Below are 23,606 nucleotides of genomic sequence, written 5' to 3'. Positions count from 1 at the left end.
CTATCTGTTTATCTTTTATTAATTAACTTCGGCCTGACTCTGCCCACTTGCGTCTGACTTTGCTCTGGCCACAGTGCACTGTCATCAAAACACGCTGTCAAACTCGCACCCTCTGTGTTGATGTGCATGTGACCCAATCCCATGATACAGAATTCAAAAGGGAGAGAGAAGTGCTGGTGATCTACACGGCTCAAAGACGTCATTCTTAATGCACTCTCATCACTCGTCACTACCTGTAGCACTGGTAGAATGCTTTCTACCAAATAGGAGGTACAGAACAGGTAACGTCGATGGAAAAGACATGTAGGCCTAAGTTTGTCACAGGAAACAGGATGTCATAGATCTGCCAGGCTGAGGTGTCACCACTTCAAAATGTGGTTTTGTGTTTTTGAATACCTTGAAGGTTCTCAAGTGTCTGTTTCTTCTAAATACAAAAAGGTCTCCTTTATCCCTTACGAGCCCGACCGTTCTAATTTCGTTACAAAAGTAACGATGGCCAATCGTCTAATATCTCAGCTGTCCAATGACTGATTTTATTTCTGAAATCTTCCCCGTAATGCTGACAACATAAGCTTCAATTTGATATGATTGGTTAAGGGGTTTATGGCGCGAAAATGTTTTGGATACTTGAAGAAATGTCTTGAAAAAATATTTTCACTTGAGTCGGTGCATTTGACGTGGACATCCGGATGCCACCTGCACTTAAAGGAGAATTCCGGTGTGATATTGACCTAAAGTGTATCGAAACATGATACCGAGTGTGAACGTATGTCTCATAGCCCATCTCGGCTTGTCCCCTGCACTCCAAAATCTGGCGCTAGTTAGCCGATGCTACCAACATCTTTTTCAATAGTGGTGCTTCGGCATCGGGCTAGCCATGCAAATAAATCACTGTTTTACACCCATTTACGAGGCTCAATGTATCTCCACACTTCATTGGTAGACTTCCGAGGGCCCTGACATTTAAAACGAGACATTGAGAACTTTGAAAAAGCACTGGTAGTTTACTTACAAGACAATTTATACAGACAGTATCTTCACGAAGTTTAGCGTTTGCAGCCATCTTGAATTTAGTCACGATAAGTCGAGCAAGGAGTAAGAATGAACAGCTATGATAAGGGATCAGATTCCAAAAATAATTCAGTGGAAATGCATGGATTCCAGTTGCTGCTACTGGAAGAAACTGGAATCCATGCATTTCCACTGAATTATTTTTGGAATCTGATCCCTTATCATACCTGTTCATTCTTACTCGTTGCTCGACTTATCGTGACTAAATTCAAGATGGCTGCAAACGTTAAACTTCGTGAAGATACTGTCTGTATAAATCGTCTTGTAAGTAAACTACCAGTGCTTTTTCAAAGTTCTCAATGTCTCGTTTTAAATGTCAGGGCCCTAGGAAGTCTACCAATGAAGTGTGGAGATACATTGAGCCTCGTAAATGGGTGTAAAACAGTGATTTATTTGCATGGCTAGCCCGATGCTGAAGCACCACTACTGAAAAAGTTGTTGGTAGCATCGGCTAACTAGCGCCAGATTTTGGAGTGCAGGGGACAAGTCGAGATGGGCTATGAGACATACGTTCACACTCGGTATCATGTTTCAATACACTTTAGGTCAATATCACACCGGAATTCTCCTTTAAGTTGGAGTTTACCTCGACTGGAAACCACAAAGCTGGATAAACTGAGGTAATATTGTTTTTACATCGGTTCTAGCTATGGTTTATCTTAATTTGAAGTCCTTAAATCATGTTATTTGACAGTAATATGCTTTCTCATCAGCGTCAACATTATGGCTTAGTGGGGGGGCTAGTGCATCGTCACGTAACTTTAGCTAATAATTGTGAACTGCTTGCAATATTATCGTTTGCTTTTGATGTCAGTTATTTTCATTTAACAGTTTCATTTAAAAACCTGTTAGTATATAACCTGTAGGTAAGTTTGTTTTCTAGTACCAATTTGCTTGTTAGGTAAGCATTATTGGCAGTATTATAGCAAACCAAAGCTGAATAAATCAATGGGCGCCGCGTTTCTAAGTTGCGTTCTCTTACATGAAATAAGTTGAGCGATATTTTTACTCCTCTCAATATGTAACGTTAGTTGTACAAAATAAGTTGTGAAATCACATATTCTGTCAGAAATGTAATTAACGTATTGCCTTTCCTCCGGTTGTTATCTGTAGTGCAGTCTGCAGTGAACTATTTTAGCTTGCTAACTTCTAAATGACAAACATCAGACGTGCTTGTCTCAACATTTTCTAAGATGGCATGACTTGAAATAGATGAAGCACAACTCCTCAATATTTAGTTATAGAAAACATGATGTGAAATCACATATTCTGTCAGAAATGTCATTATTGCATTTCAGCAGTTTGTTACTAGGTTAAATGTAATCTGTCTTTATCTTGATGCCAGCCAGGCAATCAGATTTAGGGTAGCTAAACCCATGTGTAATACTATGACTTTTCATAGGCCTACTTAGAAATATTTCGAGTATATTCTGAGGATGCTTCAATAGTTTAGGCTACCTCTTCTTTTGTGTGCATTGCCATGAACAAAGTAAAGGCAAAAAAGGTGTTTCTTTGCCGAACAAATTGGGATGCAATGTGAGCCTTGAATTGGATGTCATGCAGGAATTTGGTAGGATCTTAAAACCGGATTATGAACATTCTTTGCCATAGAGAAACACACAATAGCGTTGGAACATGCTTTGCTACAAAAACAGACAAAAACGTGAGGTAAGTCGAGCTATATGAAGTTATTATTTTGGTGTCATTTCGTCTGTTTTATAACCCAATGCAGTAAAAAGTTGTAGAGAATCATGAGTGCAGACACCATAGCACACACGTAAACTCGGGTAAAGGTAAAGTCGGGTCAGATCAGTTGGTGTCACAGATATGGAGCGCAGAAAGGTCATTTTTAATCACTAAATAAAAAAAATGGCATTTATTTCTGTAAGGCGCACACCACATATGTCTGTAAATTGCTCAGCCCCAGAGAATCCCTCCACCATGGCAATGATATTGCCAGATTCAGGACAGTCTGCCTTACACACACATGAAATGCATGTAGAGCTATGAGCTTGCTGTGGTGAGATAGCCTACATGTCAAAATATAAGAATTTTTATAATATGCTTTTTGTATATATTATATCTGGATAGCCTAGAAAAAAACAATAAATAATATGTGTGTGTGACACTTACAATGACCAGAATAAATCCTTATGAATAAAGGTAGTGAAAATGCCCTAAAAACAGCTTATATACAATAAAATATACATAGATTTAAAAAGTAGAATCCATGCAAAAATACTTTAAAAACAATTATTTACAGTTTTTCTCAGTCGCTTTGGTGCTATTCTCACATCACTATTAACATTTGCACAGCAGTTAGTGCATTTCTCAAAACAATTAGTGCAAACTGCAAAACCTAGTGGATGACCTGCAAAAGCACGTCACTTGCTCAAAATGGATAGTCCATTCCTCAAAAGCACGTATTCACAAGAAACTGTCAGTGTCATCAAAATGACAAGTCTTGACACCATCGTTTATGAACAAGATAGTCAAATGGCTTGGTCATGTTTTCATTATGACAGTTCTCTCAGTGTTTTCCAATGCAAAAAAAGGGCAGAAAAAAAGGTGACACTACCTGAACATGCTCAAGACAGCACTATACACTACTTGTACAGCCATTTGAAAACTACAGTAAAGTTACACATTGCTGTAGTTAGGGGAGTAAGTGAGTACAAGACACTGAATACGTACATTTTTACTGTATGCTCTTTGCAATTCTACAGCATTGTGACAGAATTTGATAACTATTTCAACAATTTTGTATGTAATGACTCAAGCAATGAAATGAAGACTATTAGTTTTATAGGGAACGACTATTCAGCATTCATAAGTATAGTTCATTTTGACTGACATGACATAAGCAAATGATAATGTTAAAAAACAGCAGATAATTGTATGAAAGCAACTGATACATGTCCAAAAGCATTTTCAATTTGTTCAGAGGAAGGAGAATTTGCTACTATGATGTGCACAAATGACTAAATGTTGTGGAGGTTGAACTAATAGTTATGAGAATTTTCATTCTGATCTGCAAAAAGCACCAAAGCGACTGAGAAAAACTGTAATAAATATCTCAGGAACATTTAATAAAAGTTAATAAAATTATATTTCAGTAGGCTATTCAATTTCATTATCCTAAAAACCCAGAGTCCCCCCCATTCCAGGATGGTTCGACCCAACCTGTCACATGCCACCAGCCATCACCTGTCAATCACTGTCAAAACTCAAACAATGGAGTCGTGGTTGAAGTTTATTTATGGAGTCGTGGTTCCAAAGTTTAATAAATTAGACACGGATGTCACAGTGCTCTTTTTTAGGTCTTTTTTCTGAACTAAAAATGCTTTGCGTTGGTTAGGGGGTACTAAAAATATTTCACAGGGGGTACATCACTGAAAAAAGGTTGAGAACCACTGGTTTATGATATAGTGCAATTAATAAATAGATTGATAAAGTCAGCAGTCAACATTGTTTTGGGTTGGGTCCCAGCCCATGTAGGAGTAATGGGGAATGAAATTGCAGACACATGCTAAACAGGCAACAAAGCAAGACAGCATTAATATCCAAGTACAATATAGTAAGGCAGAAATTAAAATCATGATTAAAGCTAAAACTAGGGTATATATGGGACAATGAAGTCACAGGCAGACATCTATATGCAATTCAAAAGAATGTTGGATGGAGTAGGAGTAGGCTACCAGCAGAATCAAGCAGGAGGAGGATATTGTCTCAAGAATGAGGTATGGACATACAGGACTGCATATTAGTTCTAAAGGGAAAACATGCTGATGGTAACTGTGAATGTGTAGTCAAGAAACCATAGAACATGTTATAGAACATTGTCCCAAGTACAATCAGGAACAACAAGCACTTATAGAACAGCTAGCAGAAGTAAAGATAAATCTGAAGATTACTGATATATTGCAAAGAAATTCTGGGGAACAATGAGATGTATTTTTTGTTACTTGAAAGCAACAGGGTTATTCCATAGAATTTAGAGGTGTAAAGGTCAGACCCACACTCCAACTCAGAAGGTGGCGGTAATGCACCTAAAAGCTGTTTGCCAACCGCCAAAAAAGAAGAAGTGGTTGTCACAGGGAGTCTGGAAGTGTGTATGTTAGCCTACTACCACAAGGACTTTGTTAGATACATTGTGTTATCTTTACACTGAAGGAAAGTTTGAGAGAGGATTTTTTTTGGCACAGCAGAACTTAATTCTGAAATGACAGAACCACTTATACCAGGGAAGGAGATCAAAAAAGAGGAGTTTGATTATTTTCTCCATAAGACTGTATTGGAAAATGACTGCAGGACTGAGACACAAACATCATCTACCAGCAGCAGAGACCGCAGAGAAGAGGAATTCACACCAGTGGAAATTAAAGAGGAAAATGATTCTGGAGAATATGACCACGATGACTCCTCCTCTAGGCCTACTTTAAGTAAGATGCTTAGCCTACATGTTTGTATTAGGAAAACCTGGAGGGGGTTTTTAGTTAATAGGATTGTTTATTCGATTTCGTGGGAATACTTAAATAAGTGCACATCATTATTTAGGCCTACACTTGTTTTCTCCTGCCCTGCCCTTGACTTCATCAGTGCTCCCCTGTTAGCAACCATGCACTTAAATTTTAATATAAATAAATATAAAATATAATATAAAATAAATATAAAATAGACACAATTATCAAGAAAACACGCAAATTTGCCTGCCAGTGTGTTAAGCAAATTTGTTTTGGTATCTTGAAATAGTAAAGAGCTCTTCCGAAATGCGATAAGCGTTTGTCATGCCATTTTGCTGTTTTGTACTGAAACTTTTTCACTGCTCCATTAAAGTTTCATGCCAAATCGCTATATTCGCAATCGCTTTCTTTGTTTAAAATGTAGCCTTTAGCCTAAACGCGACTTTAATCAGAATTCGGTGAGAGACGGCGCTCTGAACAGACGTTTTAATACTTATGCACCTTGTATTTTAACGAAGAACAATCCATCAATGTTTGGAAAACAATGGATGGATTTAGCATTTTGTAAAATAAAATTAACTTTGAATTTATCATCAACAATATTGTTGTTTGATTTAATAATCATTGTTCAACATGTTCAAACTGAGCCAAAAAACATTTTAACAGGATAAATTGAATATTCTCAAAATGTGTGGGTCTAGGTAAAAAATTACATTTTCGTAAAAACTATTGAAATGGATTTATAGCATTTTGGAAAAGAGCTCCTCTCTTATTAGTTTCAAATTATTTCATTTATTAAAAACAATGGCAACATAATGTTTGTATCAATATAAGATTAATAACAATTGGGTTTCACAAGCAGTTTTTTTCAGTATTTATGCTCCAACATACTCCAACATACAATTTATGCTCCAACATGTAGTCAAATTCAAAACTGACCCATCCCCTACAGAGCCCATGTCTCTGGCCCAGATGAAGAGGGTATCAGTGGTGCTGGTGGACTGCTGTAGACCACAAGGACAGAAAAGGACGGATATGCAGATGCAGACCAATGGAGATGCAGAACAGCCTGAGATCAGTAAGACACACACACACACACACCAGTCCTTGACTGTTTTAATTGGGCGGAACCCAGACAAGGCTAAGAACTGTAGTAGCTTACTTTAACTTACTTACTTTTACGGTAGATGCCACATTTGCCATACACTGCCAATGTTCCAACATTTGCACACTGTACACTGTACAAAAGTTTATCTCAGCTGCCTGTGAGCAGCTTTTCAGTTGTGCTGAGTTACTGTTAAAGGGAAACTTGGCAGGATTTCCCCCTCTGCTGGAGAAATTGTGCATTATGCTATTTCAAACTGTGGGAAAAGGTAACGATAAAGCACATGGATTTGTTTACAAGCTAGCGAACGGTTATCATAAGTTTGGCAGAACTATGTGGATGTTACAAGGTAAGAAACACGATTTAAAAGGAGTTTCTTGTTTCTCACTTCTCTCCGGGACGGTAGTCTCAATGTTGTAAGGTTGGTTTTCCGCCTGGGGATGCTAGGCGCAGCGGGGAAAGTCACCATTTTCACCGGAACAGGTCATTTAACCATCCAAATGATTTCTAAACAGGTTTATTACGTTGAAATAGTTGCCAAGTTCCCCTTTAACTGCAAAAAGTATTGGTATTTTTACTTGAGTACAATATTTTAGTACTCACCTCTGGTGATCAGTGTGCTTCAGATCTCTTCAGACTGCCGTATACAAAGTTACTGACTATAGTCTACACACACAGGACAGTCACATCCTGCAATATAGGCAGCCGTGGCCTACTGGTTAGGGCTTCGGACTTGTAACCGGAGGGTTGCCGGTTCGAAACCCGACCAGTAGGAGCGGCTGAAGTGCCCTTGAGCAAGGCACCTAACCCTTCACTGCTCCCGAGCGCCGCTGTAGCACTTGAGCAAGGCACCTAACCCCTCACTGCTCCCGAGCGCCGCTGTAGCACTTGAGCAAGGCACCTAACCCCTCACTGCTCCCGAGCGCCGCTGTAGCACTTGAGCAAGGCACCTAACCCCTCACTGCTCCCGAGCGCTGCTGTAGCTGGCAGCTCACTGCGTTGGGATTTGTCTGTGCTTCACCTCACTCTGTGCTCACTTTGTGCTGAGACTAAATTTCCTTCACGGGATTAAAAGAGTATACTTATGCTTATCTATATATAATGCCATTTAGGAAATTAATGTCAATATATATGGAATGAAAGTCTGAATATATATATATATATCAGAATCTGAATATATAGATCAAAAACATGAATATCAAAACCCTGAATATATAGGTCAAAACCTGAGAATATATGTCAAAATCTGAATATATATATCAAAACCTGAGAATATATATCAAAATCTGAGAATATATATCAAAGTCTGAATATATATATATCAAAACCTGAGAATATATATCAAAATCTGCGTCACATCTATCATGCGGGTTCTACACCGAGTTGCCGAACCTACAGTACGTCTTAAATCTAACAAGTTATGCCTTTTACAACAAGCTTTTTGATGGAAAAGATAACTTTGTGAATTATGGTGTTTTACAATCTTTTATGTTGGCATGTAAATATCCAGTCCAAAACTAACATTAGCAGAATGATTACTACTGGATTTGAAACAACAATCCTTGGGGTCAAATCTCGCTCCTCTAACCACTGTGCTACCGCATTTCACGAGATTGCAATAAGTTTTAACACTTAAAGCCGTGGTTGCTAGGTAACGATAAACAAATGTAAAAAAAAATATATATATATATATATATATATATAAACCCTGCATATATACATGTTTTGTATATATACAGGGTTTATATATATATATATATATATATATATATATATATTAGGGCTGTCAAAATAACTGATTAATTTCGATTAATTAATTTGAGAAAAAATAACTGATTAAAAAAATTAGTGCAGATTAATCGATTCTGTATAACCTTTGACCCCGAGTTCTAGTCAGTAAAAATTAGACTGTAAAATGAAGGAGAGAGAAGAAAACGTGCTGCCTGGATCATTGATTGAAACATTTACTTTTAAAAAACGGCCTGATGGTGTTGATCAAAATAAAGTCCTCTGTAATGTCTGCAGCAATGAATGTGCTCTATATACATCAATGCAAAGAAATAGGTGTTGACATTGAAGGGAGTGTTAATTTATTTTCATTGTGTCCCCTAGGTCATATCTGTGGCCTATGTCTATTATTTTGCATTTCTGAACTTTCCAGGAGTCCATATTAACAATAAAGCAATTATTGTGTATCTTGATTGGGATTCAAATGAAAGCAAAGCAAGTTACTTTATTACAGTTTTTTACAATTGTTTACACATGTTTTCAAAACTCTGTGTCTATTTTTCAAAACTCCACACACAAAACCCACAACTGCTCACACAAAATGCAAAATGCCCCAAATCTCCAGCAAAATGACACACAACATTCAAAATGTCAAAAACACATGTTTAAAGCAAACATTCGCTTCACATTACAAACACTTTTGTCATAATATGACATTTTGGATACATCATGTACACACTGTTGCTCAAAACCTAAAGCTCTTCTGTCTTAGGCTTTCTATATGTATTTCCATACAAGAGTGAAAGTTACGGTATCAACAAAGAGAAGTTGAAATACACAGTAAAAATGCAAGCAATATTGAAACATTTGCTGTTGTGAATACAATATTTTACAGCAAACAAGAAAAAAAAGCAAAGAATACACTGACCACCAGATGTGGATGGAGTTTTGAAAACACTGATTTTGTTTTTTTCTAAAGACAAGTGTGTGTGTGTGTGTGGGGGGGGGGGGGGGTCGTGTACAGTATGTATTCATAGGCCTATAGACCCTTTCAACTGCAGAAACAAACAATTCTACAGTAAGCGTTCCATTTTCTGGAGGCACAAAATGTATTGAGCTAATGGTACTGTAACATGGTGACAAACAAAAATAGAGTAAAAAGACAAATTTTAATAAAGTCAACTTTTTGTAGAACATTACTGTAAGCTAAAGTCCGATTACTGTATTTTCTCTATTTTCAAAGTATCTGCGTTGGTTCTGAATATTTCAACCGGAAATCCTCTAGGAGCAGATTGAAAGGGTCTGTACCAATATAGAGAGTATATATATTCATAGACCTATACTAAGGCAATGATTGGATGGTGTTCAGTAAAGTAAAGAGTGTTTGCACATGTGAAGAGAAAGAGTGAAGCACTGGTGATTTAGTGTGCCATTTTGATGGGTTATGTTTGAAGAACGAAATCAAGTTACTTCCTGTTAGAATTTTGTGTGTTAGGTAGAAAATTGTGTGTTGTGTTTTGCAAAATGTGTTTTAGTCAATTGAAAACTGAGTCAAACACTGAGAATTAGTGTATGGTTTTGCAGATTTGGTGTCGGGTTATGATGTTTGGAGGACATGTTTAGAAAATTGTGTGACAAGCAAAGATTTAGTGTGTAAGCAGTTGAAAAAAACTGTAACTAAACTTTAAGACATAGGTCTATTTGATTATTTCAAATCAAATTTCAAAAGATGTGCAGCAGACCTGAGGCAATACAATATTCTTCAGAAATGTAGCTGATATAAACTGAAATAAATGCTACCACAGAAGTGTGTGCACAAAATGTAGGCCTACACACATTATAAAGGGCATAACAAACAGAAAATATTATATTGATACTATATTCATTATCTTTGAGTTCAGTTGAAAATAAGGAAGTTTTCAACATGAGTGCATTGCCATTTTATAGGCCTACAGTCTATGGTGCACTGTCACTTGCCACACACATCAGCGCCGAAGTTTTTAACAGGCAAACACTGGATGAACAATGGATTTTATGGAGCAGCGTCGACCCAATATAACTGAATCGTGATTTACACGGCGCCGAAGTGCGATGCTGGTGTGCGGAGTTGTATTGAAAAGAATGGAATCTAATGTAAATGAATGTCGACATAAAGCAGAGTGCATCGCAAATAGTAGCAGCCAAAGAGTAATGTTGATAACAGAACAAGTGACGGTGAAAGAATCTTTGGCGGCACACATTTAATGCGTCAGCCTATGCTACTACTCTTTGGCTGGCTCGTAAGCCCAAACAAGTGTGTGCAGCATGCCTTTACGTAGCCTACTAACGGTGCATCATCATAAAGATACATTTAATCTGCATCACGCCCCATTTTAGAGGAAAACAAGTTAACAAGTTTTTTAATTCACAGGACATTCTATCATTTTACTAACACGGCAGTTATGAAGAATTATACCTTACATGTTGAAACTATGTACATTACCAACCTAATTCGTTTGCAATACCCCATGTTGAGAACAAATTTAGCATGTACACTTACCATAATATCCCATGCAAAACGGTTAGCTTGCTAGCTAGCTAACTGTGGAACTTCAGTTAATTCAGCCAATTATCTCACCTACTGTAGTTGTAGGAAATAGGCTACGTTCATATTACAAGTGATAGAATGAATGTGTGGCTTATGTTTAGTTGATGTTATGACATGTAAAGTTAAGCTTGCTGAACTTAGTTATAGTCAGCCACGGGCAGTTTGACTGTGTCTATCGATACATTCGTGACACTCCTGTAAACTAGAAAGAGCAAACCATAGGAACATGGTCACATTAATCCCATAAACACACAGATAACTCTTACACCAACCTTATTTTGTGCCTTTTATTCACGTTTGTTTCAAGATTTAGTAAGTATAAGCCCTTTTCGCTCCCCACTTTGATGCAGCATTAGGTTTCCATTATATCAGTCATCTTTTCCCTAAAAGGGGGCGTGTACGTGCAGCACATACAACGTTCCATTCCATTCGTCAGTGCGTATTGTTTAGTTTCCGGTCTAGCTAAATCCAGTGTGGTGTTGTAGTTGTTCTAACGTTACTAGTTGTTGCAACAGCATGTGAAAAAACTACAAAGTTTGTTTAACCAAAAAGAACGTTAATCTCGCGTTAAAAAAATTGACACCGTTAAAATAGGTTTACGTTAACGCCGTTAATAACGCGTTTAACTGACAGCACTAATATATATATATATATATATATGGTCGGGACTTATCTTCCAATACTAACCAGCGGACAATACATGACCCCTCTTATTATAGCCTACGGCTACTTGCCAAAATGAGAAAAATAATCTGAACACAATGTGTCGAGACAAAGTGACCATGATGACTCCTCTCCTAAGTTTGATTCTTAAAATGTTGCCATAGAAAAACATTGAGGAGTGTGATGAGTTCTATATATTCTTTATATTATATGTGATGAGAATATTGAAATCATAGGATGCAGATAGATAGATAGATAGATAGATGTTTTAATCATTTTCTTATATTACAGTTGTTGAAAGGATCGCAAATGGGAAGAGTTTCAAGAGGGAGTCAGATCTCAACCCACATCAGACAACACATACTAGGGAAAAGCCATATCAGTGTACTACATCTGGGAAGGATTTCAGATCAAGCTCAGCTCCTACTGACCATCAGAGAACCCATATTGGGGGGTGGCCACATCTGTGTGCAGAGTGTGGAATGAGTTTTAGATCAAGATCATGGCTTACTGCCCATCAGAGAACACATAGTGAAGAAAAGCCATATAAGTGTACTACATGTGGGAAGGGTTTCAAAAGCGGAGGAAACCTCACTATCCATCAGAAAACACATACTGGAGTAAAGCCATATAAGTGTTCAGATTGTGGCAAGGCTTTTACTCTGGAGTTTAACCTCAAGGCACACCTGAGGACGCATACTGGAGAAAAGCCATATCCCTGTTCATATTGTGGAAAGACTTTTTCTCAGGTGTCTAATCTCAAGAAACACCAGAGGATGCATACTGGAGAAAGGCCATATCACTGTTCAGATTGTGGAAAGACTTTTGCTCAGTCTGCTCATCTCAAGAGACACCAGCTGATGCATACTGGAGAAATGCCATATCACTGATCAGATTGTGGAAAGACTTTTACTCAGGTGTTTGATCTCAAGAAACACCAGAGAATCCATACTCAATAGTCCTTTGGTAGAAAGTCTTTTATTGTTAAATGTCATTAAATGATGAGTAATTTCCAGGTTCATCAGAGGATCCATTTAGAGGAGAGACCATATCTGTGTTCTCAGTTTGGAAAGACATTTACTCAGGCGTCATCTCTTTTAGAGACGCCAGTGGTTCAGTCTCATGCTGTCTCTGAGGTGTCTGGCTTTCAAAGACTGTCATTGAAATTAAGCAGTATGGCAGTGGCATCAGTAAGGATAAACTGTACCCATGACTGTGGTTCAGCCAGCTGAGTGCCACAGATAACGACAGCCATGGCTATCTCCTTTACCAATCCCACGATCACGAGTGGCAAATTGCTTTTATACAATAGTTTACTCTATTTTCTTACTCAACGTTGTTGATGTTTTTATATGGAATTAATTTTAGTATTAAAATGTTTGGTAACACTTTACTTGAAAGTATCGACATAAGAGTGACATGACACTGTCATGAACACATGACACTGTCATGACACATGAACCCTAACTCTAACCCTTACCCTAAACCTAACCTTAATCCTAACTTGTTATGACAAAAACCGAATGACACTTAATGACAAAAGCGTTATGTCATAAACATTTATGACTTGTTTATGACACGTTCATGACGGTATCATGTCACTCTTTATGTCGATACTGTCAACCACAACCAAATGTTTGATGGTCAATTCCTATGTACCGGTAGGTATGAATTTGTTCCTGCACTGTAGTGAGATTAGTGCTGACAATAAAAACTATTCAAATGATACCGTCTTTATTTCTGTTGTGTTCTCATGGTAAGCTGTAGCATACTTGATCATGGAAGTGTAAACATTCTAGTTGAGTAAGCCACTGCACTGCACACTCCCCCTTAGGTTATAGGGGTGTCACGATTCTCCAAATCCTCGTTTCGATTTCATTTTCGATTGTAAAGTCACGATTCGACTCGATTTTCGATCTTTTTTAATATTACTATTAATGCATTCCTTATATGTTATTTACTTTACTTTTCTGTTTCCGCAGGCTTTTACAGTTGTGCTCATAAGTTTACATACCCTGTACATACACATGCTAAAGTTGACTAAAAAGAGGAATAAAAAAAAAAAATTTGGAAATTGATCTAATGCCTTAATTAAAACAAATAGGAAATAGCCAACCTTTAATGACACCAATTTTCTTTGTGAATGAATATTGTATTGTAAATAAATAAATGTTTTTCCATAAAATACAGGGGCTCATAAGTATACATACCCCTATGTTAAATTCCCATAGAGACAGGCATATTTTTATTTTTAAAAGCCAGTTATTTCATGGATCCAGGATACTATGCATCCTGATAAATTTCCCTTGGCCTTTGGATTTAAAATAGCCCCACATCATCACATACCCTTCACCATACCTAGAGATTGGCATGGGGTACTATCCATAAGACCATCTCTCAATGCAAATCAAACCAGCTATTAGGCTAACTGAAATAAAACCATGCCAGAGGGTAAAGGGTATCGTGAACACTGGCCGGTCACGATGGGGCTGTCCGACGATCACAAAAGGTGTTGGGAGCCACTGTGGTGCAAGTTTGCCTTGAGCCCTGCGACGGAAGTTTTTTATCAACACCCTCTCTCCTGGCAACAGTGGCACGGTCCCAGTGTTCCGGTTGTAGTGCCTCTGGTTCCAGTGGTTGCGGCGTTCTGCGTTGTTACGGACAGTCTCATAGGCTTGCAGAAGAGTCTGATGGTGGCTTCTGACCCACCCATCTAGCCCATCTCTACACTGGGGCGGTGCAACGTCATACAACATATCCACTGGTAACCTGGCATGGCGGCCAAAGACAACATAATGTGGAGTCATTCCAGTGCTGGCATGTGTGGTATTGTTATAGGCCTGTAGAAGTGCAGGTAGCCGGCTGGGCCACTGAGACTGGGACTGCGTTTCAATGGTACCCAGCAGAGATAAAAGGGTGCGATTAAACCTCTCACATGCACCGTTGCCTTGTGGGTGGTACGGGGTGGTGCGTATCTTTCTGCAGCCGTACATCGTGCATAGCTGCTGCATCAGAGTCGACTCGAAGGCTGCCCCCTGGTCTGTGAGGATTCGCTCCGGGCAGCCAAAAGGGAGGATAAGTGCAGTCCACAGGGCCTTCACTGTGGTAGGAGCCGTCTGATCCCTGGTTGGTACGGCCACTGCGTATCTGGAAAATAGATCTGTGATGACAAGAATATATTGGTACGCATCTGAAGGCCTCCCAAGGGATAAATAATCTAAAGCCACAGTCTCAAAGGGGTAGCTAGAAACAATTGGGCACAGGGGGGCTTTTGGTTGGGCTCCCGACTTCCCAACTAGACAAGTGGTACACTCTGCGGCCCATTTCCGGGCATTTGTACTCATGCCCACCCAGTAGAACCTCCTTCTCAGCAACGAGACCATTTTGTCACCACTCGCATGGGCTGCTGCCTTGTGATACTCTTCCCAAAGTGGTCGGGCCTGTGCTTCTGGGATGATGATCTGCTTCACCGGTGCGCCCGTATCTGGTTCAGCGACACATCTCACCAGGGTTCCATCACACAGCTCTAAGCGGCACCACTCCCGGAGCAAGCAGCGAAGCTGTGGAGACAAGGTAGAGGGGTTATTAACTACAGGGGGTTCACGGCTCACCTTCCAGGTGTGCAGGAGTTGCAAATCAGGGTCATCCCGCTGTTGTTCCCCCCAATGTTTCTGCAGGGCAGGTGGTTCTGTCGGTGCCATGCAGGCCATGGTGTACACAGTGTGCTCCGTTGCCTCTCCCGGTAGCCGTGACAGTACATCAGCATTTCGATTGGCTGTCCCTGGACGGTAGCGTAGGTCATACGAGTAGTTTGCCAGCTGGGCCACCCACCTTTGTTCAGTTGCACCCAGTCTCGCTGTTTCGAGGTGGACCAGGGGGTTATTGTCGGTAAAAACAGTGACCTTAGCTCCCCATAGATAGTCTTTGAATTTGTCTGTAATAGCCCACTTTAGAGCCAATAGTTCCAGCTTAAAAGAGCTATAATTTTGGTCATTACGCTCAGTGGGGTGAAGGCTGCGGCTGGCGTATGCTATGACTCTCTCTCTTCCCTCTTGGACCTGGGCTAGGACCGCTCCGAGACCGTCCAGGCTAGCGTCAGTGTATAATCGGAACGGAAGCTGGAAGTCTGCATAGGCCAAGATGGGGGCGCTAAGGAGGGCCTGCTTCAGACGGTCAAAGGCCACTTGGCAACCCGGTGTCCATTGGATAGGGGCAGAGGGTTTGTTGGCTTGGCCTTGTAGGAGTCGATGGAGGGGGGCCGCTACCTTGGAGAAGGCTGGGATGAAGCGTCGATAATATCCGGCAAAGCCCAGAAAAGATCTCACTTGTTTCACAGTCGAAGGTGTGGCCCAATCACGGACAACTGCTACCTTGTCTGGATCTGTCGCTATCCCTCGGCTGCTGACCACGTGTCCCAGGTATGCCACTTTCCTCTGGAACAGGTGGCACTTCCGTGGCTGTAGCTTCAGGCCATGTTCTTGGAGGCGGCCAAAAACCTGCGCTAGGTGTTGCAAGTGGGTGGTGAAGTTGGGCGAGTAGACGATGACATCATCAAGATAGATGAGGAGGTGGTCATACACTTGTGCTCCCAGACAGCGTTGCATCAGCCTCTGGAATGTGGCTGGGGCGTTACAGAGGCCAAAGGGCATACGTTCAAAGTGGTATAGACCAAAGGGGGTGGTGAAAGCGGTCTTCTCTTGATCTGGTGCAACCTCTACCTGCCAGTATCCACTGGCGAGATCAAGGGTGGAATACCACTCACACTTGGACAGGCTAGTGAGGGATTCTTCAATGCGAGGTAGAGGAAAGGAGTCTTTGTGGGTTACTGCATTTAGCTTGCGGTAATCAACGCAAAATCTCCACGAGCCATCCTTCTTTTTGGCAAGGACCACTGGAGCAGCCCATGGACTCGAGCTCTCCTTCACAACCCCACTGTCGAGCATGCCCTGCAACAAGCCCCTCAGTTCTGGATAGAGGTTTGGAGGAACTGGGCGATAGCGCTCCCGGATCGGGGGTGCCGTGCCAGTGGGAATCTGATGGGTGACCACTGCTGTTCTGCCAAAATCCTCGTCATGGGCTGCAAACACATGAGACCACTTCCCCAAGAGGGCCTTCAATTGGGCCTGTTGGTCAACGTCTAGCCCTTCACCATGCAGAGCTAGAGCTGGGTGGTCATCACTAAGGGTCTGTCCCACCTGTTGTACATCGACCTCGATGATTTGGGGGCCAGTATTCCGCAAAACTAGCCTTGTCCGTCCCTGTACATCCTTTTGGTCGATTTGGGTGACTGTGGCCAGGGGGCATCGTTGAGGTAGTTCCATGGGAAATGGGTTTGGATTACAGATACTCAGGGGGACTCTCCCTCCCCGGGTCCAGCTCAGCGATCTAGCCACTCGCCATTCACATCCATGGTCCTCCAGGTCTTCAATCAGGACAGGGCAATCGGGCAGGCCAGCAACTTGCGGTACATGGGCCCAGACGATCATTTCGATGGAGGGAGGCAACACTACTGGGGGCTGCCGTTGGAGTCTAGCCACACCTTGGAGCTCTAATCCAGTCACTGATGCTTCGGCCCTCTGGCAGGCGGCGAACGCTGCATCCCAGACTTTTTCTGCAGAGGGGGAAAACACAGACTTAAATGCAGCGACTCCTGGGTGCCCACCTTGAAAGACCCCGGCCCAACAATCGGTCACAACGTTCATGCCCAAGAGTCCATATTCGGTGTTAATGCAGTCGTCACGGACAATAACTACTCCCTTCCCCTTAACATCTAGTCCCCCAATGCAAAAGTCTAGGACTGCATAGCCTACATAGGGAATGTGAAGGCCGTTAGCCGCTTTCAAGGCTAGCCATGATATGCGGCTAGGATCCTGTATGCACTCATCACCGAAGTGGCGCTGGAAAAGTGTTTGGCTAAAAAGGGTGACTTGGGAGCCAGTGTCCAGTATGCATGGAATTCGTTGGCCTTGGACAAATACCTCAATTTCGGGGCATCTACCAACCATGGCGGGCCTTTGTTGGGGCGCAGTTGGCGGCCCCTCCCGGTTCACTCGCCCTGTTGTGACCGGGGGTACCGAAAACCCGTCTGGGCTGGGCGTCGCCGTGGGCAAAATCGTTGGATGTGTCCAGCATCTCCATCCCACTGGTAGGAGGACTGTCCAGGAGGGGCTGATCCCAGGCGTTGACGTTGGGGGGCATTGGGTGGTGGACGCCAAGATGGTCGAGGGGCTGTCTCAGTCTCCGGCGGTGGCTTCCAGTGTCCTTGGATCTCCTCTATGATCGACTTGCCTAGAAGTGTTACCTGTTCCTTCAGCTCTTGGCGCAGCTCAGCCCGCAGGGCTTCCTTTATTTGTTGAAACTCGGTGGCTGGGGAAGTAGGCCGTGGCTGAGATGTTGTAGCAAAGGTTGGGAAAGCACTGGCTTCCTCTGTATGGACCAGCTCCCGCTCTAAAGCTTTTGCCTCCTCACAAGCCTCCACAAAGGTGAGCGTTGAGGTCCTTCGGAGCTGCCTCTGTAGCTCCTGCTTCAACGATCCCGTTCTTAGGCCCATGGAAAACTGTGTCCGCAGCAGCTCATCGTCGGTTCCGGTGTTGAGAGGATCCCTAGCTCTCCAACTGTAATGCAGCTCACGCAAACGGAGAATGAAATCCTTGACACCCTCCCCAGGTTCCTGTCTGCAGCTGAAAAACTGGGCCCTCAGCTGAGCTAGTGGTTGTTGGCCTCCATACAGCTCACCTAGGGCCTCTAAAATCTTAGTGTCAGTATCACGTTTGTCCACTGCCAACAGCACCACCTCCCTTTTGGCATTTGCCTCCAAAGCGCTAAGTACAAAGTCCACCCGTTGCTCTGCATTCAGCCCCTGGGCCCGGATGAAGGCTTCAATCTGCGTTCTCCATTCTAAAAACTTTGATGCACCCCCTTCTCCACTAAACTTAGGGACCCATGGCCCGCCCATAAACCATGGCATAAATGCAGCTACCATTTGTGGCTGTGCACCTGCTACCTGAGGCTGCTCGCGGTTACTCATTGTTGTGTACGTCAAGGGTCCTGCCGACTACGCCAAAATTGTAACGGGAGCAGGAATTATGCTACTGACCCTTGAGGTACAACAACAGACACACTGGATATATATAAAACTCAGTTTTATTACAACATTAAAAAAAAGGCATATAAAAACACCCAATACATATATGTATAAGTAACTAGGTCCGGGTGCTTCAAGCCAGTGTGGAAGATCTAGAGAAAGTAGCTAGTTAACTACTTCAAACCAGTGTGGGGAATCTAGGGATGGCAGCTAGTTAAAATGTCAGCAGCTACAAAATACTGTTTTAAACCAGTGTGGAAGATCTAGGGCTGGTAGCCAGTTAACTACTTCAAACCAGTATGAAAGATCTAGGGATAGCAGCTAGTTAAGTGCAAGCAGCTACACAATACTGCTTTAAACCAGTGTGGAGGATCTGGTGCCCTCTAGAGGGGAGAGAAATCATATAGTCACAGTTACTCTAACGCAGGTAGGCCTATTACTAGCGATTCACACTCGTGCACAAAATCACATCACAAGCACCCACAAAAGATCACACTATTGTGAAAACAAGGGCAGAATAGCCACAAATGTAAATAGTAGAAGTATTCAATCGAACTAGCACAACACGTTAATCCAAAGGGTGACACGCACACACAGTTAATTGCTACTACGTTAAAGTAGTGTTTACACAATGGATTTCCCCACCCTGCACACACTTCTAAAGAAACTGTAGCGAGCAGCCGGACCTTCTATCTTAACTATGGCCAGCCTAGTAACACACAATTGATTGTACAGAGGATGAATGAATAGTCCAGCAACCACTCACGACCCAGCCCACAGTTCGTAATCCACAACACAGAACCAGGAAGTCGCCACCGCCTCGGCCTCCTTGTCTCTCGCACTGAAACAGGGTAGCTTGCGCCTCTCGTCGCCAATGCTCCTTCTTGAATGTCAACAGTCGGCACTCCACCAGGAACTGCGAGGAGGAGGAAGTGAATCAGCAAAGTAGCCACAATAAATCGCGGGGTAAAACCCACTCACAAGACAACGGCACAATTACTTTCCTTCACGTGAAGAATCGGGTGCGTTGGATAATCCTTTCGCGGCCCTCACGGTGTCCGAACGGATGTTTGGTCAATTCGCCGTTGTAGCTGGGAAGTCAGAGGCGGTAATCCCGAGGTCTCGGCTCGGCTCTCGTGGGTTGCGGTGCGTGAAGTATCCGGGCGCCTGTTGCAGATAAAGGGAACGCACCGATGAGAGGGCCGAGTCAGCTTTTATCCCCTCCAGCCACCAATCACGGGTCTTGTCAATTGTCTCCATTATCGGCAGCACCTGTGGAGGAACGTCTCACAAGCATACACACACACACACGCACAACCCCCGCCCCCAGACAGTTCATTTGACATTTTGACTGTAGAGCCCCGCTACATTGACGCCGTAGTTCAGCACGTGCATGTGTGTTTGTGTGTCTTGGCATGCCGGACATTAGGGGTGTGGCTGCATCGTCGATTCTACTTTTGAGTTTGAAGTTCGAGATTGAGATGTAATTTCGATCGATTTCGATATGAAATCATAATCGTGACACCCCTAGTTACTATCGGCCAACATTAGCTTTATAGCCACTGTTAGCAGCATTACCAGTACATGCCAGATTGAACCAATGTACCAACAATAAGCTATGCAAAATGCATCCTACTGTAAGGAAGTTTCTTTTCAATCCAGACACGATCAAATAGTCTATACCAGATACCGTATAGGACATTCAAGACTCACTCATAGCTTTCTATTGAGTGGTGAAGATCCTCCATTATGCCAATTTTGCAAAACGCCCCTGTCAGTGAGACATATTTTGATCTGTTGCCCTGCCTTGAAAACTAAAAGACAACAATTTTATCATTAAAATTCTATAGCTGATGTTTTTAGTAAGGTCCCACCTTTGAAGGTTTTAGAATATCTTATTAGCATAGATTTTAAGAAACATATTTAAGTTTCTATAACACACAGTGCTCTGGACATTAAATAGCCTTAGTTGCGGAAATGGCCTTAAATTAAATAAACAAACAAACAAACAAACATGCCAGATTGAAAAGGGAAATTGCACATTGTGTGATGTCTTGCCATAGCCTGCCCTTCCCTGTTGATCATGTCCCCAAAGTGAACACAGACACTGCAGAACAGCCAAAGTGTCCATGGTGCAACGCTTGGTGCAGTGGTCTTGTTCACCATTGCATTCAAGACGCAGAGACAGCGTGTGTAGTCAATATTATGTGAGATTGTAAAGTATATACTGTTTTTTTAATCTATTTTTTTAAATCTGTAAAGGGCTTGCTTTGGCATTTTCATAGATTAATTATTTCACATAAATAAAAAAATATTTTATACACATGTTGAATTCCAATGCATCTTCATAGTTACACATGCCACTGCTCTGCAGGTGTGATTCATGCTCATTGTCCATCATCAGTGGAGGTGTAGACCTATTAGGGAAGACATACAGTACATTCAAACACAAAATAATACTGTATTAACACTGTCCGGGTTGGCAGGAGGACCCAAGCGCAAGACTCTTTCAGGAGTTAAGTTCAAACAAAACACGTTTTATTGACTAAACAGACTTACTAACTTACAAACAAACCGGACTCTGATAGGACTAACAGAGAGACAAACCGACAAAGGACAGAGGAACAGAGGGGTAGATCTACACAGACTAATTAACAGAAAGACAGAGGACTGGACGAGACCAACAAGACAATAACGGGAACAGGTGAGAGCAGAAACGGAGGGAAACTAACAAGACAGGAAGCCCCAATAATGTCCAGGAAATACAGTCATACTACTTCACTAAATGTCAAGGCAGCACCTTAGTTGATGACCCCCCCCCCTTACCATTTTCTCCTGTAGCCTACAAGAATAAAATAGGCCTACATATCACTGAACTCTCTGAGCCTAACATAAAGTCTTTATTTGTTGGCAGTAACTTCCCAATAAGGGTCAAAGGTCAAGTTTGAGCCCAAGATTTTTTAATGTATAGACTTTAGAACAGGTAATATCCAGAATGGGAAAGAATGGGTCCACAAAGAAACTTTAAAGATTTTTTTTCTGAGATTCACACCCTGGCGAGTTAAAGGGGTGGTTCAGGATTTTGGACATAGGACCTCATTTCCAAGTAAGCAAGTATGATATTTATCAGTGGAGACCGTTTTCAACACGTTTCATCCAGTCGTTCTAATTGCAGAGTTCGCAGGTGCTAGGCTAGCGCAAGTCAACGGTATGTGCTAGCCTGCCACTAAAAACAGTCTTACCCACTCCAAAGATTGACCGAGAGAAGTGAAAAAATGAATCGTTAAGAACCAACAGCTTTTTCCTCTTTGTCCGGGTTCTGGCATAATGGCCAACCAAACAACTCAAGTGGGGTCAATAAAGCATTCACCTCTGGAGAGGACTGTGGCATAGTGACAGACATGTCACACGATGAACAGAACTGGTTTAATCAGTATTGTGGTTCAGCTATGAACAGAATATGTGAAGCCCCATCTTGAATTAACTTGAATTAGCTATAGTCCTTGAGTTCTAAAAAGCTAATTTCCTGAAAGTGTTGTCCTTACTGCTTACAGAACTTGTTTGCTTTTACACCTGACACCTTTCTGCTTGGTGAGAGATGTGTTGGTAAATTTCAGAATTATATTAAACATCAAGCATTCACTCTGACTGACTAATGTCAGATGTTTATGATCATGTGGATATTGACTGATGATATTTACTGGCAATTAAAGATACGCAATTTGAAGCCTATAGAATTTTTTGTCACATTCAACAATCATCTCCCCACAATTGCTAGCTGCCCATACTGTGAATAGGCTACAGTGTAAAAAAAAAAGCACAGCTGAGGGTGCAGCACAGAGAAGCTGTTCAAAATGAAGGACTCATTTATGCTTTTCATGTGTGTATATGTCTATAGTTATAGATAACTGTTCATAAATGTAACTAGTAGGCTAGCATGTTACCAGCAGGGGGAGCCAGAGTGAAGCAAACTTCAACCTTTAGCAGCTTTGTAGACGCATGCGAACCCCACTCAGAGGCGTGGGAATATTTAGACCATTACAGAGAGCAAGCGTAAGCCTTGAGTGATCACCTATTCTAGGCCAAGTAGACTATAGGGCCTACTTGCGTACAAGGAATTTGGTCTCTACATTTATCCCATCCGTGAATTAGTGAACACGCAGTGCACACAGAGCACAAAGTGCACACAGTGAGTGAACACACAGTGAGGTGAAGCACACACTAACCCGGAGCTGCCTTGCTACAGCGGCGCTCGGGGAGCAGTGAGGGGTTAGGTGCCTTGCCGGCAACCGGTTCCAGGTCCAAAGCCCTAACCAGTAGGCCACGAGTGCCCCTGAAATTACATTTGCTGCCACTAGGGTGCATCTAGATTTCTAGGCTACTACATCTACATATTCCTAAGGATATACATAAGAGCTAGAGGGTAGTGAATTATTACCAAGGGAATGAGTCCAAAGTAATAACCTGAAGGGAACTTGGAGAGTGCAGATCAAGGTCAAATGGCAACAACAGAGAATACTGCTGACACATGCATACTGCCTCTTTTTCTCTCTTTTGTGCATTTTGTGCTCAGTATAGCCTATCTTAGCTTCTGCTGCTTTCCTTTTTATGCAGTGGTAAAGTGATCTAGATGGTAAAAATGCCCCATGATCAGGTCATTCTTTGTCTTTGACGACTGTTTCAGTGGATGTCAGTTGGATGTCTTGAATGCAGTTTTTTTCTGCAGAGAGTAACTATAAAAGCAGGATGATTTACATCATATTTTGGGGGTGTTTCACAGTGGGTCATTAAGATATGTTAAATATATTATTTAAATGCAAAACTGCCATGCAAATTCAAGTTGGAAACATTCTTTATTGAGGTAAAATCAGAAACACAGTCTTTATTGAGGTTTACCGAGCCACA

General features: G+C 41.8%; 1 protein-coding gene across 1 annotated transcript; it reads left to right on the top strand.

Moving 5' to 3' along the window:
- The first annotated feature begins 5,182 nt into the window (after positions 1 to 5,182).
- Positions 5,183 to 13,063, top strand: LOC121697047 (zinc finger protein 239-like). The gene is made up of 3 exons (XM_042078316.1): positions 5,183 to 5,513; positions 6,487 to 6,612; positions 11,909 to 13,063. Exons 1-3 carry the CDS (start codon positions 5,294 to 5,296, stop codon positions 12,505 to 12,507), a joined length of 945 nt encoding a protein of 314 aa, XP_041934250.1. The 5' UTR covers positions 5,183 to 5,293; the 3' UTR covers positions 12,508 to 13,063.
- The last annotated feature ends 10,543 nt before the right edge of the window (positions 13,064 to 23,606 follow it).

Source organism: Alosa sapidissima, chromosome 22 (assembly GCF_018492685.1).
Source record: "Alosa sapidissima isolate fAloSap1 chromosome 22, fAloSap1.pri, whole genome shotgun sequence".
Classification (NCBI taxonomy): Eukaryota; Metazoa; Chordata; class Actinopteri; order Clupeiformes; family Clupeidae; genus Alosa; species Alosa sapidissima.
This window is presented reverse-complemented; position numbering and strand designations above follow the sequence as displayed.